Below are 17,822 nucleotides of genomic sequence, written 5' to 3' on the forward strand. Positions count from 1 at the left end.
ATAATAAGGGACAGTTTTACGATGGCCCCGGATCCTCCCATCTATTTGTCATATCAATTTCACAAAGTAAATTCATTGGGTGCACTTTCTCTCCTGCGTGACTGAATATCCAGTTCGCGCCCTTTTCAGTGCTCAGCGCTAAAAGCTGTGAATTTGATTACAACGTATTATTATCAGGTTTTTCCTAATGAGTGCAGGTAAACTGCTGGGATTCTCTTCAGCTGTATTCCCCAAACTATATTAACATGGAATGAGGAAGCCAGGATGGCTCAAGGTGCATCTCACATCTCTAGGTATCAAACTTAATGGCTGCCGTCTTTCAGAAAAACAGGACCTTGACCTTTTGTTTAACATCTTTACTAAATTACTAACATGCTTTGTCTCCATTTTGTGAATGAGAACTTTGTAAACAAAAATAATCTCCGAACAATTTATTAATTGTTACAAAAGATTTGGATTTCTTATTCATTCAAGCTAATTGCAGGTGTTTTAGCTCTCATATGCAAATGAGGAGGTTGCCTACAACTTTCGCAATAACATATTTTTCAGTTCAAAACTGATGAGTTGATTCTGCGTTAAGTTGTCACATTATTCTCAATTTCTTTCATTCAGCATTCAGCTGCACAAAACATCAACATACAATCCGTGTAAGAAGCATTTTACCGTTGACTCACAGACTCTGACAAAACAACTTTTTATCTTGGGGGCATCGGCCAATTGACACAATATTTTGGCTTTTGTAGACATGCAAAAGAGCATTAAAACTGTCCCATGAAACAAAGATGAGAATGTTTCGACTTGAAGCGATTGAGAAAAACGGTATTACATGTTTTACTATAAGCTAACAATTGTATTGCCTGGCAGCATGTAGAAACCTTTGACCGAGCATCGGTCACTGTTTTTCATATATTGTTGGAATTTTATAATTCAAATTGACACAAAAATATTTAATTTATCAGTTAAATGACCCATGTCACAGAAAATGATGTATTAAAATGAGCTAAAAAGGCACATTGAGTGGCCAAGTCCTACATGTTGACTTCATGAAATCCATCTTGTTGACCAGCAACAACAACAACACTAAGTCAGCTGGACCTTTTTTCTTTTAGTGGCTCCAGTGTGTTCAAGGCTGCCGTCAGTAAAAAAAAAAACACCTTGCATGACATGATCCGTCTCCACGATCAGGTACATCAAGTGTTGCCCGCAGCTCCATCAACTCCTCCCTCCTCGCCCGTCGTAGTCGCACACGGAGACAGACACCGCGCTCTGCACGCAGCTGCTCCTCTGGCTGACTTTTCACAGTCCGACGGCCCGACAGGACTCAGCAGTCATGGCCGGCAGTCTGACCCGCCAAGGCTCCCCCAAAGCCGGCTACAGCGCCAACAACGCGGCCCCGGCGCCGGTGGTCACGCAAACGGAGTCCAGGGACAAATGGAGCAAAAAAATGGATTTTCTCTTGTCTGTTATCGGTTTCGCAGTGGACCTGGGAAATGTTTGGAGATTTCCCTACGTGTGTTATCAAAACGGGGGCGGTAAGTGGTTGAGGCATTTTTGCATTTTGTTAGTTTAGGATTCGTGTTATTCGAAAATCTAGTGTAATAAACCTTTTGGTAAAGACTTCTTTATGTTCTTGTTGAATCCTCGCACGCAGAAACTCTCCATGGTGCTGAAGCACGAATCAAAATATCACTGTAAACTCCACAAAAAAGTTTTTACGCATTTCCTACGAAATAGCTCGTGTCTACTTTTCTTTTATCACCTTTTATCAATATTAAAAACAGCAGCTTCACAAATTCAAGCGACTCAAGCAGAACAATTAAGTGAATCGTTTTTCTTTTTTTATTCTTCACAGATTGCTGTGCGTGCAGGTTGTGTTTTAGTTAATATTTAGGTGATATTTTTATTTATCAGCAATTAAGGGTTGCATTGCAACAATAGTTAATGAAAATACTGAATAGAGCCAAGACAATGTAAATTATTTAAAAAACGCATTTAAGCAAAGTTTGTGACTTCATTTTTGTGAATATATATAGAAAAAAAAGGGTATTGTCATAGTTACGCTGGGGTCTTAATCATGGTTGGATCAAACAAAGATCCCCTCCAGAGCTGAAATAGTACACTGTATAGAAAACAATTAGCATAATAGCAAAAAAGCAAACGTAAAAATATGAGCCAAATACGAAGTCTCATTTTCAGATGTGTTTTCATATTTAATTTCTAATTTAGGATTCCAGCCCTCTTAAGTCATCGTGGTTTATGAACGTGCTCACTTTCTGACGTTACCTTTGTGTGTGAAAGCCTCATGCATCTCTGTGCAGGTGCTTTCCTTATTCCCTACATTTTGATGGCCATCTTTGGTGGCGTGCCGCTCTTCTACATGGAGTTGGCTCTGGGACAGTTCCACAGAACCGGAGCCATATCCATATGGAAACACATTTGCCCCATTTTCAAAGGTAAGGTATCACAGATGTTCAGTTAATCCAGAGAGCCGGTAAATCGTTACGGAGACATTTCACGGGTGTGTTTCCCTCCTCTCTCATCTCCCCGTGCTGTTGCAGGTATAGGATATAGCATTTGTATCATCGCCCTGTATGTGTCCTTCTACTACAACACCATCATCGCCTGGGCCCTTTTCTATTTCTACTCCTCCTTCTCCACCATCCTTCCTTGGACTAACTGTGACAATGTGTGGAACACCCCCGACTGCACCAACTATTTTGGCGTTGACAACGTCACCTGGACGAATTCCTCCAGGTCTCCGGCTGAGGAATTTTACACGTAAGTGCATGTAAGTGTGCGTTACAGAGACCGCGTGTTAAAATAGCTTTGTGGTCATGCTCTACGCCGCTATTGTTGGCTAGACATTTTGTACGGGAAATGTGGTCCTGAATGCTGAAACTGCGATGACGTGCGCGTTGTGTCATTACAGGAGGAATGTTCTTGAAATCCACAAGTCATCGGGGCTGAAGAACGTTGGTGGTGTTCGCTGGCAGTTGATGCTTTGCCTTTTTCTCATCTTCACCATCGTGTACTTCAGCCTTTGGAAGGGCGTGAAGACTTCAGGGAAGGTAACACAATGCATTCGCTTTCAGCGACGCAATAACGCAGAAGACTAGTGTGTGTATCCTGCATCACTGTGATCTCTGTTTGTCATCACCAGGTAGTGTGGGTCACAGCCACCTTCCCCTACATTGTGCTTTTCATCCTGCTAATTCGAGGCGCCACTCTGCCGGGGGCCTGGAGAGGAGTCGTGTTTTACCTGAAGCCCCAGTGGGGGAAGCTGCTGGAGACCAGTGTGAGTTGAAAAAAGTTGGTCGGTCCCCTGTAAGAAAACCGTGGTCATCGTGTACTTAATATATCTGACTTTCCCGAGAAGTTAATATTTAAGAGAAACATAATTTCAATTATACAAACATTTCTTTTTATAACATGCCAAAAGCATGGAAAGTAGTAGTTTATTATATAGCTGCACTACAAGTTCTAGTCCCTGGAGAATCTGCCAGTATGTTTTATGGATCTGTGAAACATCCTCATTTTCCTCTGCAGCCCGCTGTGGTTGTTTGCTAAACATGTGTGAGTGCTTTGGTTGGAAGGGAATATGGATGAGACGAAATGAGATGCATAAATAAGCCACAGAGCAGGATAATAAGATGCATAATTGGTTTAGATTTGTTGGCTATTAACAAAGGCCTCTCTTTCTGTCTCACTCGCCGATATCCAACGCTTCCCTCTTCTTTTTAAAGCCGAACGCCTGCTGCTCTTCAGATGTCCCTGCGTACAGCTGTGCTACAACTAGATTTTTATATGACTATATCAACACCTCTCTTCTGCTTAGTAAATTATGCTGCGGTATCACAACTATAAAAATAAAAACACTTGGGGCCCGACAGGAAAGACTGGTGCTAATAAATACTGAATTTTCATGCTATTAAATGTCCATATAACCCCAAAGCACCCCAGTATGTTAACAGTATGTAAGTGCAATGTCTCCTTCTGTCACTCTGACTGTCTAATAATATAGGTGTGGGTGGACGCTGCCGCTCAGATTTTCTTCTCCCTGGGACCGGGGTTTGGGGTGCTCCTGGCTCTCTCCAGCTACAACCCTTTCACAAATAACTGCTATCGGTAAGAGCTGAGTCATTTGAACCTACATTTGTGGAAATAAAGATTGCAGTTTGAGGCATTTCGTGCACATTATGAGGACAGGAGTCCTGGAGAAGCTGTGGGATTTATTGCTCATGCATTATGTGGTCAATACAATGCCAAAGGAAGGAGCGGGGCATTCGTTTTAAATGTGCTTTAACGGTCATTAAACCAAAGAACAGGCTCAATTCTTTGTAAGACACCATTGAGTTAAAGAATAATTAAAGCATTGTTTTCCTGAACCAGCTTTAATTTCTTCTTCAACAGTGACGCCATTGTGACCAGTTTGGTGAACTGTCTGACCAGCTTCGTGTCCGGGTTTGTGATCTTCACGGTGTTGGGCTACATGGCAGAGATCAGGAAAGTGGAGGTTGAGGATGTAGCAAAAGACAAAGGTAAGCAAATTAGTTTTTGTATTTAATACTTTGAACTAATTAAAGAAATATAAAATTCAGTAATAAATCTAACATGGATGATTTCATGTTCACTTCTTTCATGCTTTCAGGACCGAGTTTACTTTTTATCACTTACCCAGAAGCCATTGCAAACATGATGGGCTCAACTTTTTTTGCAATCATCTTTTTTGTGATGATGATCATGCTGGGACTGGACAGCACGGTATGAACTGTGATGTGCATGCTGGTGCTCAGCTGCTGCAGTGATTTAAGTTACTCCCATTGACTGTTTGGATGGTTCATGCAGATTGAAATATCCAGAAGGTACAATATAACAACAACAACAACAACGTTATTGCGTTTCAGTTTGGTGGGCTGGAGGCCATCATCACAGCTGTGCTGGATGAATACCCGGAGCAGTTAGGCCACAGACGTGAACTCTTTGTTCTGGGGTTGGTAGTTGTCTGCTTTCTGGGCTCTCTAAGTACCCTAACAAATGTAAGTTCTTCAAATGCTATTACGTGTGCATCCCAATTACCTTCAATCACATTTGTTGCAAGGTTTCGGTTATTTTGGACAACTTGTAGTGAATAAAAACCTGACACCTGCAGTCTAGTGATGACGTGTGTTAATACTCTGAGTGGATGTCATTGACAGGGTGGTGCCTATGTGGTAAAGCTGCTGGAGGAATTTGGAGTAGGCAGTTCCATTATAGCTGTGGGTTTCCTTGAGGCCATCGCAGTTTCCTGGTTCTATGGTAAACAAGACATTGTAATCTACTGACCTTGATCGTCAGCGTCTTGTACCTGTGAATGTCAACTGATAGCCCTTGATGATCAAATCTCATGACAAGAGTTTATTTTGTTGCTTTCAGGTATCAAAAGATTTAGCAATGATATTCAATCCATGTTGGGCAAATCTCCAGGATTATACTGGCAGGTGTGCTGGGTTGCCATCAGTCCTGCATTTTTAGCGGTGAGACTTTAAATATTGTGCTCCAATTTACTTCCTCCCTCCAACGTGCTCAATAACATTGCAGAAAGATATTAAACTACAATTAGTTTAATATTCTTCTGTTGACATGTTGAATGATTACGCTGTTGAGACTTCCTTTATCTGTTTTATATAACAAAAGTCATATTTACATATGGTAATTGAATATGGAAATGTTATGTGCTCCTCTCAGTATATCATCGTGAGCTCCCTGCTGAAAGGGCCGCCCCTAACGCTGTTTGACTACAAGTACCCCGACTGGAGCATCACGGTGGGATACATCATCGGCTTATCATCCTTCATTTGGATCCCCATTTACATGGTCTACAAGCTGGTGTGGACCCCCGGATCCCTTAAACAGGTCAGTGGAACGGAGGAAAAAGAAAGTGTGCGAAATGCTTCAAAAACATGAGCTGTCTGAAATATTTCCCTTTAAATTAACTTTGAGCCGTCTGGTTTTCCAAAGCGGTTGGCGGTGTGTCTCCGACCCGAGAGGACCATTCCAGACATCCACGCTGAAAGCCTCAACATGGCTACTGTGCCGTAGAAAGAAAAACACATGAAAAACACCCTCGCTCGTAGCTTCTGCTCAAAACATTTCTATTTAAGTATTTGTGACCGAACCTGAACGTCTTCTGGCACCGTGACTGTTACCTGCTGATGATGTCCGACATGTCAACCCTCACTTCACACGTTCACTCTGTAAAATGGTAAATGCTGCTGAACTTGAGATTCCAAGGGGAACTCCGGTAGTAATCAAACCGTTCTCTGTGGTCTGCGTGTCCAGATCTACAGTACGGAGCTTCACATGATGCTGTTTTCAAGTGTTCGTGCGGTTGAAGGAGTCAGCAGCAATTACGTAAACTCAAACGCCAGCTGGCTTGATCTCACAACAACAATATGCCAAGGGAAATACATCCAACTAGCTCTAGGTAACATTCAGCATATTATGTCTATTAAATGGGGCGTTTTTTCTCATTTAGTTTAATTGTTTCTGTTATTTGTGAAAGCTAGATGAAACAATGGAAACACCAGCCTTGCACATGGAGCAGCAGTGAGGTCAACACTGGGGTTTTTTTTTCACTAGAATAATCCTGGCAGAAGTGTTTTGCATGTAATTTCATGAAATAAAGAAAACTGGACGACACACTCTCAGTATGTCAGCTGATGTGTTTTACATCAAGTGTTTACAGCTCTGATGTATTGTTTTGTGGCAATTAAAAAATATATTGTATGTGGTTTGTATTGAACTTTTTTTTTTTCGCTAGACAGAGATAAGAGATTAAATTGGATCAAAGCGTAATCACGTCGGTCCCAGTAGTTTATTTAAATACAGTGCGTCTGTAGGATTTCACGCCAGCCCTTAGATATATCTGCTAAAAATGTTATGCTTTTTCTTTTTCCCTTTTCCCCTACAAGTGTTTTAAACAAGGATACCTGAGGCCCTCAGACAAAGACCATCAGTTCATTTTCAGAAGAATATCTTGTTAAACAAATCTAGTGCATTGTTGTAGTATTGGCATCAGAGAACGTATAGAACGTCCTGCCGTCCAGAACATTAAAATATGAACGTTGAGTGACACCTGTGAGTATATTTTGGTTGTTTATATTTAAAATGAACTTTTGGATCTTTATCTGATGCCTTTGTTTAACTCAAGATAGACTGTTTTGCCTTAACTATTACACTGTTTTTACACAAATTGTAAAGGTTGTATTGACATTGTGTCTCTCCAATGTTTTCACTCAAATTCAAGACTGTTAAAATGTGCTGTTTTTTTGTAGACACACAATATCATATCACTTGTGTATCAATTTATTTGAAAGCTCTTTATCCTTTATTAGTATTCAGAGAGTAACGTGAGGAGCAATTTGATGATTGTTGTGTAATTTCAGCCCTTTTCAACCTTTGTAGTGCGATGTGTATAAATTAATTATAGTATCCGTTACATATTTGATTGTTGTGTTTCTTTTCCTTCATAGAGGTCAAACATGAAAATAAACAAACAAACCAAAAATCCCCAAATGTTGGTAAATTCCAAACATCTATATAACAACAGCGGCATTATTTGTCCTGTAAACGTGCAGCACTCCACATGAGAAATGAGTTTTTGTGAATATGGTGATCTTCATGTCTTTGTAATGGCTGTCAGCTGGTCACCTCTATTAGATATTCTAATTAACAATCTAATTTGCAACATCCAGAATCCATCGACATAGAAGGAAACACAACAGCCTCTACCTTCAAACACAGACACGCGATTACGTCACGTCTTTACTTATTCAACTGATTTTTATTCCTCGGAAAACCAGGCCGATCACTTCAAGGTCGACAGGTTCGAACGTACACCAGAGTAGAAAGTGGTTTGCAACATTTGATTCCCCGTCGAGCTGCTGGTTGATGGACACGCACATCAAAGCGCTTTTGTGTCACTGCCATTGAAGTAGAGAACAGGGAAGCACAGGAGACACATAAAAGAGACCCTGCTTAATAGACGGTTTCTTCTTAACCTAAACGGAACAGCTCAACAAACCGTATTTAATAAATGACTGACTGTGAAAATGTTTACGGTGCATCCATCCCCCAAAAAGTGGAATTACAGCTTTCATGCAGTTTAGTCTATAGGACAAAGCCTTCATAACTGCAAGAAGAACATCATATATCACATCATACATCATATATCCAATATAAAATACATATATATATATGTGTGTGTGTCTTTTTATATAAAATGACATTAGTGTAGTAGAAATAGATAATCATGACTTGCTATAGTATAAACTGGAGGTTTTGGAGACCCACCAAACCTGCATTAAACTGTGAAACAGATGAGCACATACACACAGAGCGATGAAAGTCACAATTGGTTTTAAATGAGCTTTTTTTGTTCCTATTATCAACCATAATTATTATTATTATTACTGTATCATTTACAGTGCTGAAACGGTTTTGTTAATAAAAAGCAGCAATCTTTTGAGGGCGTATGTATCCCATCAATGCTTCACTGTTGCATTAAGAAAACTGTTTTAATTTACTTTAAATGCCCTCGGATATCATATTAAAACAGGATGTTTGAGTTCATGCTTCAATGAAATGTTTTCTTGTTTTGATTAATTTATTGAGGAAGCCTCTCTTTTTGATTTCAGGCCACCGTGAGTGAAATCTCCTAACATTCATTAAGCTTCTGTGGCATATAATTAAGAGCCAGGTTGGCCACGGTGTGCGCTCTTACGCTCTACAGGGGATGAAGGTAAAGGCCACATCAGTCATACTTAGTAACTATGTAAGGATATAACCGCAAGGAGCTTAACCTTTATATCAATTCTTCATTGCTCTTTGACATTTCAGAAATGGGGAAATGTGATGGGCCCTCGCACTTAATTGTTAACAGAAAGGGGAGTGATTAAAATCACTTTGTATTTTTATAAACAACTAACAAGCTCCTGCAGCTTTCAGTCCATTGGAACAGTCAGAGCAATGTAATAGTAACCTGCTGAATATATTAATCAATAGTTGGACATAGACAGGCAGCCTTTGAGACGTCAACTTGAGCTCTGTCAAAATGGTATTGTCATTTTGTGCCATTTATAGAATTAAACATTGATTGACAACGTCATCTGACGGTGGATCAATTAGATATTACATGTGCAGATGTTAGTTAATATTGTCAATAGGGTGACAGTTAACAATTGTTTTCATATATTGTTTAATCTGCCCATTGTTTGCTTGATTCATTTAGCCTAGTGATTTGGTTAATAAAACAATTTTCTAACTATTAAAATACAATTTTCCGGAGACCATCTTTTTGTCCTACTAACAGTCCCAGGCGTCTATTATAGATATAACCAAGAAATGATCACATTTCAGAAATCAGAACCCAGGATTATTTGTGCACTACTCATCTGCTCTCCTTTCCTCCCTAGCTGAGCATTATTACCGGTTCACTTCCGATGGTCTCAGCAACATTGTCTTTGAGTCCTGTGCAATAGTTACATCATGTTTCTGTTGAATATGACTTTGCCTTTTTAATTCAAAATTATATTATTTATTAAGAACATTCCCAATCAGTTTTTATTCAGCCTAATATTATATCCACGCTGAATGGTAAACAAAGTGTCCTCCAAAAACTATTCAGTTGTCAATTAACTTCCTTCCCATCGAGAAATCGACCATTATTCGATCAGCTCTGAGAGTGAATTCAATAACGCAACGGCTTTAGGACCCAGAAACTACAGCGGAAGAAGAACCACGTCACCATCACCACCTGTGTCGTCATCCTCACCATCAGCCTCCATCCTCCCCCGCTATGGTGCTGCATCTCATCCCGCAAACACTAATAATGTGTCTCGGTGCGCTCGTGAACGGACAACCGGAGGACTCCAACCGGACCGAGAGACCGTACGTTGTTCTGCTCAAGCAGAATTTAGGTGAGACTCGATGCGACAACGTAGAGACCGACGCCAGTGACGTGGACACACCGCCTCGCGTGAGGTGTCCGTGCACTTCAAATGTGCTTTATGTCGTTAGTGGCCAGAGGCTTTAACGCAATGCTGCCAGTTAATCGATCACTTTGATGTCACGTGACCGTTGTTCCCGCTGCTCACACAGCCGCGCTGGGGAGCGTCCTCGCGGTGCTGCTGGTGCTGATGGTCGTCATGGCCGTCTGCGTCTACAAACCGCTGTCCCGTCGGTGAGACTGGTCGGACACCTGGAGGAGGTAAAAGCAGCAAGAGAGAGCAGCTGACCCGGGACGGGGGCACAACCCCTCCCCGAGGGGACCGTGAACCTCGAGCCGGGCTGCGCAGTCACAGCCGCCCGAAGCGGGAGCGCCCGGACCGCACCGAGACTCACCGATGGGCTTGGAAGCAGCGTGTTATTTAAGATGTGTTAAGATGTGTAGATTGCCTTGTTTGATGTGCTATCTTTTATTCATGTAGAAGGTATATTTGTAAAGGAATGGATATGGGATTGATGGAAATGATCTGCCAATTTTACATGAATCGAGGCGGTTTGGTCATTTTATATAGTATTTATTTGGTGCTGTACTGCAAAGTATTATTATTTAAAAGCCTTGAGTTTTGCAAACGTTATTAAATTTACAGTAATCATGGGAGTGCTCCTTGCTTGAATACATTAATCCACTTTTATTGTTTATTTCTACACTTCCCTGAAATCTACAAAGTGGTTAGGTGAATGAAAACAAAAACAGATATAAAACAAATATCCAGATATTAATTTACAAATCATGAAATTAAAGCTGACTCTCAATCACACGCAAAACTCAATTGTTTCATTGGTAGGAACATATTTAGTCAAAATTATGATGACCAACACCTAACTATTCATGATAGAAAAGCGAATGTTTGTCTTTGTTTCCAGCGTTTCTTTGTAAACAAAGAAAATAAACAGAGTCTACTATAGTTGTCATGGAAATAAAGTGCTTTTATTTTAGAACATTTTCGTAAAATTTAAACATAGAAAAAAAAGATTCAGCTGGAACGTTGCTATAACAAAGACCTGCCTTAAATTAACCAAAGCTAGCGTTCTTTTTAAAGTTGACGGTTCATCGATTTCGCAAAACTCATTTTGATAATTAGTTGTTCAGCTGTCAGACGCAGCTGCACACAGCGTTTGGTGAGTGGTTGGTTGTCAGTGAAAGCATCTATAGTGGTTAGTGCATGTCACTCAGCATGGTGCCACTGAAACATATTCACCTGTTTTTGAAGTTACAAAATTTTAAAAGAGGAAAATTTGTTCAAAAGGTTTAGTGGCACTACATAAAATCGTCATCTACTCCTGCTGCCACCGAGCGTCTTCAGATCAAAGCTATCCCTTGGCACATGCTGAAGAAACGAATCCTAAATACGGCGGACGTGCCCGACCTGTGCGGTCTTTTCTTCTGCTCGGAGGTCAAGAGTTGTTTGTGGCTACAAAAAGATAATAGATTGCCTGTAAAAATGGGAGTAATCTCTGAGCATTGGCTGTGTGATCGCTTTTAAAATGCATGACAGCTACAAACAAAAGACAAACTGTCCTCTGCAATTATGTTGTTTCACAATGAAATCGGAGAAAATATTCAATGAAAATCAGGCCGGGAAAGCAAAACCCCCACCCTTGATGCAACAAAGATATACCGTTATAATAAAGTTTCCCTCACAGCAGCACGCCTCCGTTTACCCTTCTGTAGAGCGTACATTCACCACGTACAAGAACATGCATTACCGTATGCACCTTTGAGTCAATGAACTCAGCAGAGTTCAGCTTTCAGAATTCATACTAATACATGCACGAGGGATGCCATTTCACACCAGAGAAACATTTCTGCTACATTTACAAACTTACTCCAAAGTAAAATGCGTAAAATTGGAACCCTGAGATTTCTGTTGTTCAATGAGCACACGGTTCTCAAAAAAGTGACGCAGTAGAAAGACCTCACGGTGAACACACTCACACATCCGTCTCTTTACGGCCACACTACTATCGGCCATTTATCCTGCACGGCTGCTTTACTCTTGCCATCTAAAACACCAGGGGCTGATGCAACAGGTAGCATGAAAAAAAAAAAGTTCTCTGGACGTAAAGAAACACATTTGAGTGTCAGAACATTAAGTCAACTCCAGTTGTAATTTAGAACCCTATTTACACTGATTTGGCCCCACGCTGGACAACACTGTGATTAACACACACGGGATGCTGCTGTGATTCCGATTTGAGTAGGAAAATAATCAAAAGTAGAAAGGACCTGAAATGATCTAAAACAGTTCACAAATTGAGGTTGAGGATGGCGACACACTATGCTGATATATAAACGTATAAAGGAGTCTACTCTTACCAAAAATACCTTTTGGAAAATATTGGATAGCGAGAGTCTGACAAGAATGACCTGCTACAGAAAGAAACCCGCAGTTGCATAGATGACGACAGTGGTTAGGAAGAAAAATTGAGGTGTGGATGTTTCTTCTGGATCTGGAAAAGCTGCATTATTATTATTCCCTCTTGTTAATTTTACTTCTCGGTAAGTGATAGCTGCAAGATCCTCTCCAGCTCTTCCTCCTCCTGCTTCCTCAGCCTGTCCTCTTCCTGTTGAGCGCGGGCCGAGAGCTCCATGGCCAGGCGTAGCTCTGAGTCGGGGCTTGAGGCAGAGTGGGAGCTGACGGGGCTGGGGGTGTCTTCATATTCCACTAGCACCCCCTCTGGGATACTCCTAGAACGACATTGACCGGAGAACGTGAGATCCACGTCTGCTCAGTGGCTTTAACTGACTGACACACACACACACACACACACACACACACACACACACACACACACACAGGAGGTGGACTTGTAACTACGTCATTACAGACTTGTGTTCCTACCGGTCACTCTGGCTACTGGGCATCACATCAGTGAATTCCCCATCAGCATCGTCGGAAGTCCCCTCCTGAACAGACACAAACACCCACGACATTTACAGAATGCAGCAGGGAAAGGGATGAGATCCGATCTGTGTGGGTGTTTGCGTGACACCGACCTGGCCCGGGCCGGTGTGGGACTCCAGGAGGCTCTGATGGATGGCGTACTGCAGAAGCTGCTCCTCGTTGTTGGACTCGGGTGCATGTCGGCTGCCTCCTCTGCGATGATAACCGGCGGGCACCTCAAACACGGAAGGACAAACCTGAAACAGAGGCAGCGCTGGAAGCAGGGAAAAAAGAAAGAAAGAAAAAGCCATTTAGGAATGGCAGACTTGTGAGGAAATGAAACATTTAATGGTTGGACTGGCTGTGCTGCTACCTGCAGCTTCTTCCTCTTCTCCCGGGGATGTTGGTGTGGCTGCTGGTGTTGTGTTTGCCTCCTCCTCAGTACTACATTTATTGACACTACCAAATGTAATTCTGGCATTCAGCACATGGAACAGGGGAATCTCTGCAACATAGAGAATGACAACTGATAAGTTAATAAATAATAAAAGGATTAAAAGGAGCGGAAGTGGGGGGCGGGGGGACTAGGAGGTTATCTTTACGTGCTTCTTGATAATATCAAATTTCACGCACCTAGTTTAACAGGAAATCCAGGAGGAAATTTGAGGGTTACAAAGTCCCGTAGACGTGCAAAATGGGAACTGGTCCGAGCCATGAGGTCGATGATGGGAGTTACTTGCTCCACCAGAGACAGAGGATGATCCTCGCTCATCCACAACGTACCTTTGAACCTGGGTGAAAGAATATTACAAGTTAAACGTTGTTTCAATGTGCACATGAATTAGTTAATAGATCAAAAATAAACGTACAGCAGTGATAAATAAGACACAATGTTTTACGTTTTCTTACTTCTGTGTTCGAATGCTCAGCTCAATGGGTCGACCGATGTCTCTGTTCCCCAGTTCAAAGTCTGGATCAAAGTATTCCTCCGGAGTGATGGCGGTGGGATTGGTGGCGGTTGCATACTCGAGAGTCAGGTCCTATAAAGTTCAGCACTCGTATCAAATCAGTAACCAGGTAGGAATAAAACAAAGGACTTTGTTGCATTTACTAAATGAGAGTCTTACCCCTTGTGCACTTATGTGCTGCTCCACAGTCCCGAGCAGAGACTCCAAGACGTTCCTTTCACCTTTGAACAAATAGTTGGAATTCTTAACTCCAATCATAGGTTTTATTTAGTTTTTCATGTAGAATATTTACCACTTACTTTTTATCCTGGCTTTCTCCTCGTCCGTAAGATGCTCTGTCCTCGTCCTGATTACCACATTTACATTGTTCACACTGAAAACCTGAGGAAACAACCAGAATTATAACTATTACAAGTGTGCCCAACTGTGTAAAGTGGCACTAATATTTTGTTGTAATGAAAAAAAACGAAAACGGTTGAACTCCTGTTAACCTTTGCTTCAAATCCATTGACCATCTCAGTTTTGTCAGCTCTCCAGCCCCAAATCCCAGACTTGTTCCTGTGAGATAAAAACAAAACACAAATCTACCGTCATGTCCTTCAGTTTGGAACAACTTCCCCACCACAGACAATGCAAACACAAGCCAAGTTTAGCTTGTAATTACATCATTTCCAGTGCTGTGGAAATATCTTAAACACAGCAGCGCAAAATGATAGTTATAAGCTAGGTGGTTTTACTGTTCCCACAGTAATGTGTCTCAGCTAGGAATGATATGAAGTAAGAAAATTCCATGAGGCGCCAACATTTATTAAACAAATGTCACTCTGGAGTATCTTCTTGGCTGGTGAAATAGAAAGATATGACTCTTGCCTTTCAAAATCAATGTCCTTGGTGTCCAAGTAGGTGTTGACAATAGAAGTGGTCAACCGTTTGGCCACTTCCTGCTCCGCTGGCTGCATCGACTCTAACGTGACATGCTCGATTTCTTGAGATATGTTGTAGCGTTCCGTTTCCACTACTTCATCGTCATGGTTCACCTCTATTAACTCTGCACACGAATCTGCACCAATACAGGAAGGGGTTTACTTCTATTACTAGAACAGAGTAAATGAAAGAGAGAACACTTTGTGTTTGAGAGTGGAAGCGCACGCACGCGCACACACACACCCACACACACACACACACCCTCTCCTCTGAAGATGTAGCTTCTGCGCCCTCTGATCCAAGTCATGTTTTCAAAGCCAAGAAGAGTGGCATCAACTCGCAGGCTGGCGCCGCTTTTCCAAATGCGGCAAACATCACTTGGACAAACCCGGGACAGAAGAGGGACTGTGAAGCAACAGCATATAAATGTTCCACACATGAAATACAACGTCACTCATATTCAAACCAAAGCAAACACCAAAAAGGCAGGTATGCAGTTGTTATGCCAACTGCCGCACTAGGTAAGGATATTTAATTGCAGGCTAGAACATTACGTAACGTTGATAACAAGCATGTTTGCACTACGTAAACAGGCTACTTTGCACACACATTCCACTTTACTTTCAGGATTTACGTCTTTGCATACGAAAGCACTTACTCCAACTGGTGAATTCCCACTTCATTTCCATGTAGAAGTCTGGAGACTATGGACGAGAGATAGACAGGACGATTATATCCTTTGCCAGTAATTGTTTCCAGGCATTTGTACAGATGGATGTCGAGACAATGGGGGGGAAAAAAAACGTAGTAAAACCTCTCGGATCTTTGACAGCAGCTCAGGCACTCCCCCCAGAGCAGTGGAGGCTTTGAGGTAGTCTCGGCGTTGAAGCACCAACTGAACCATCTCTGGATCTCCGGTGCTGACGGCCTCCTGCAGCACTACACATAGATGTACAATTATGAGCTAACAAACCACTAAAACCTCTCAAGCACGTAATCTGTTATTCCGTGTTGTTATTTTAGAGCAGCCACCATCCATTAGAAAACCTCAACAATGACGATGCTAACCAACGAGAGCATGTTTCACTGCATTCAGAGGGACGGATATTTCTTAACAGAAACCACATAGGCAACAGATAGCATGCAGGTTACCGTGAAACAACCCACAAATTCCCAAAAGGTATTTCCAAGACAAGAGAAAGAAATATTCACAGCACCGCAGCGTTGTGTACTTGTTATGCAGCCATTTGGAAAACTAACCTGTCCAGTTCATGCAGTTCTCTTTAGTAACTTCAGCACCGTGTCTCAGAAGCACTCGGACCGACTCCAGGTGGCCCAGCGACACAGCCAGGTGCAGAGGGGTCCGACCTCTGGGGTCCACAGCCTCAATTTCATTCTGGAAGATAATCAGTAATACAATTCAATTCCCTAGTTGGATATGGCAGTGAGGGCTTTGTTATAACTTTAACTCATCGCTGGTAATGCTGGAGGACCGAGCGTCATGTCTGGTCCCCAGATGAGTCATCGTGCTGAGGTAAAGGTGTTATTGATCAACACAATTACACGATTATAACAACCATAACAACTCTCCACACTGTAGATCGTGAAATCATCATAACGATACTTAAGAGATAACATGTTAAGATAAGTCAGCTGTTTGACAGGAGTGACTGACATAAACACTATTAAAATTCGAAAAATTGTAATAATAAGACATTACTTTCTGTAAATCGTCTGTTAATACAAAATCCAGCCAGATCTTAAACTGCGTTCGAGTAATCCAATGAATTGAGTTGGTTAGCCTAAATTAAAAGCTGGAAGCGGGCTTTTGTCATCTGCAACAGACTACGTGTATTTATAAGTAAACGTCCACACATCGATGGTGGACAGCCGACGTTGCGTCCTGTCGGACACTTCAAACACGGGCTGTGCGGCTCGGACACCACCGGCCTTCGCTGGGGGGCTGCGGCCGCTTTTAAAGGCTCACTCCCGGCTACCTTTAGTTAGCAAGCATCGCCGCAGAGGTTTGTAAAAGCCCTAATCCGTCTTTTACCAACCTGCGGTAACGTTATTTGTTCCTCCAGTCTCCGGTAGTCATTCTCCCACACGGCGGAGTGAAGGGGGAACTTCGCTCGGATGTCTTCGCTAACATTAGCTGTGGACATCTTCTTCCTCACGGAGCAGCTCAGTGCAACGTTAGCCAGCTTCTAACGAGTGCAGCCATGGGGGGAAACAGGGGCAGCTACACGCTGGTTATGCCAAAACGTACGATACATATGAACCGTACGCGTCCTGTTTAACGATAACAACGTCGAGATATCGAAACCTTGAGGTCCAACTTTTCACCAAGCCTTCGTCAAAATAAAACTTTTGAACGAGGAAGTGCAAGGAACAGAAAACGTTACCCAGGAACGACAGGGGTGTCCTAAATAGAGATAGAACCGCTGTCGAATTAATGCAATATAATTAGGAATCCATACTGCGCCCTTTTTTATGTAACTTAATGTATATGTGATAACGTTTACGTATACGGCGATTTAATACACGACAGAAAGATGACTTGTAAATAAAACCGTCGCCTTTAGAAAACGCGGAATCGTCAGTTCCAGTCGGACTGAACCATTCAGCGTGCCCGCGTGGGGGGTTTCAAACATCCGACCAAACCTATAGCGCGATTCCGTGTCCCACTTTAATACAGTCAATATCTCAAATAATGAAATTGTAACGCATTTTTTGGCTTCAAACACAAACAAAACACAAATTTTATATGTTAAGATTCAATAAATCAAATCAATACATTTGCTATGACCTATAATGTTGAATTAAAATTGCCGCTTTTTTGTTTATGGGAGGGACTTCACAAGTTGAAACCGTGAGACTTCACCGTAACAGCGGTGTACTAGACGTACGACCATTTAAACTATGTTAATAAAATGTTGTATAAAACAACCATTTGCAGTTTGCTCTATTAATGTATGCTCATTTGATTACTGGGTATTTA

The 17,822-nt window shown here is 41.9% G+C and overlaps 2 protein-coding genes across 2 annotated transcripts; one reads left to right on the top strand and one right to left on the bottom strand.

Annotated features, from left to right (window-relative positions):
- Positions 1–1,164: 1,164 nt before the first annotated feature.
- slc6a4b (solute carrier family 6 member 4b) lies at positions 1,165–7,523 on the top strand. The gene is made up of 14 exons (XM_040196824.2): positions 1,165–1,185; positions 1,241–1,532; positions 2,319–2,453; positions 2,559–2,778; positions 2,930–3,068; positions 3,161–3,295; positions 4,022–4,125; positions 4,411–4,538; positions 4,649–4,761; positions 4,905–5,036; positions 5,196–5,295; positions 5,413–5,513; positions 5,725–5,892; positions 5,998–7,523. The coding sequence occupies exons 1-14, from the start codon at positions 1,165–1,167 to the stop codon at positions 6,076–6,078; spliced, it is 1,869 nt and encodes a 622-aa protein (XP_040052758.2). The 3' UTR covers positions 6,079–7,523.
- A 3,427-nt stretch (positions 7,524–10,950) lies between these two features.
- Positions 10,951–17,684, bottom strand: ankrd13a (ankyrin repeat domain 13A). The gene is made up of 15 exons (XM_040196471.2): positions 16,879–17,684; positions 16,082–16,217; positions 15,636–15,760; positions 15,480–15,525; positions 15,083–15,226; positions 14,768–14,957; positions 14,389–14,455; positions 14,197–14,278; positions 14,057–14,118; positions 13,839–13,969; positions 13,563–13,720; positions 13,303–13,434; positions 13,043–13,203; positions 12,888–12,952; positions 10,951–12,733 (listed from the first exon to the last, which is right to left on the bottom strand). Exons 1-15 carry the CDS (start codon positions 16,984–16,986, stop codon positions 12,535–12,537), a joined length of 1,806 nt encoding a protein of 601 aa, XP_040052405.1. The 5' UTR covers positions 16,987–17,684; the 3' UTR covers positions 10,951–12,534.
- Positions 17,685–17,822: the final 138 nt, after the last annotated feature.

Source organism: Gasterosteus aculeatus, chromosome 13 (assembly GCF_964276395.1).
Source record: "Gasterosteus aculeatus chromosome 13, fGasAcu3.hap1.1, whole genome shotgun sequence".
Lineage (NCBI taxonomy): Eukaryota > Metazoa > Chordata > Actinopteri > Perciformes > Gasterosteidae > Gasterosteus > Gasterosteus aculeatus.

Bases quoted from the DNA above. Each gene is read 5' to 3' on its own strand.
- slc6a4b (XM_040196824.2), top strand. From the start codon at position 1,165: ATGATCCGTCTCCACGATCAG. The intron at 3,069-3,160 runs GTAACACAATGC...TGTCATCACCAG, and splicing joins GCGTGAAGACTTCAGGGAAG to GTAGTGTGGGTCACAGCCAC. The intron at 5,037-5,195 runs GTAAGTTCTTCA...TGTCATTGACAG, and splicing joins CTCTAAGTACCCTAACAAAT to GGTGGTGCCTATGTGGTAAA.
- ankrd13a (XM_040196471.2), bottom strand. From the start codon at position 16,986: ATGTCCACAGCTAATGTTAGCGAAGACATCCGAGCGAAGTTCCCCCTT. The intron at 15,227-15,479 runs GTAAGTGCTTTC...GTTGCTTCACAG, and splicing joins GTGGGAATTCACCAGTTGGA to TCCCTCTTCTGTCCCGGGTT. The intron at 14,119-14,196 runs GTAAGTGGTAAA...ATTTGTTCAAAG, and splicing joins GGAGAAAGCCAGGATAAAAA to GTGAAAGGAACGTCTTGGAG.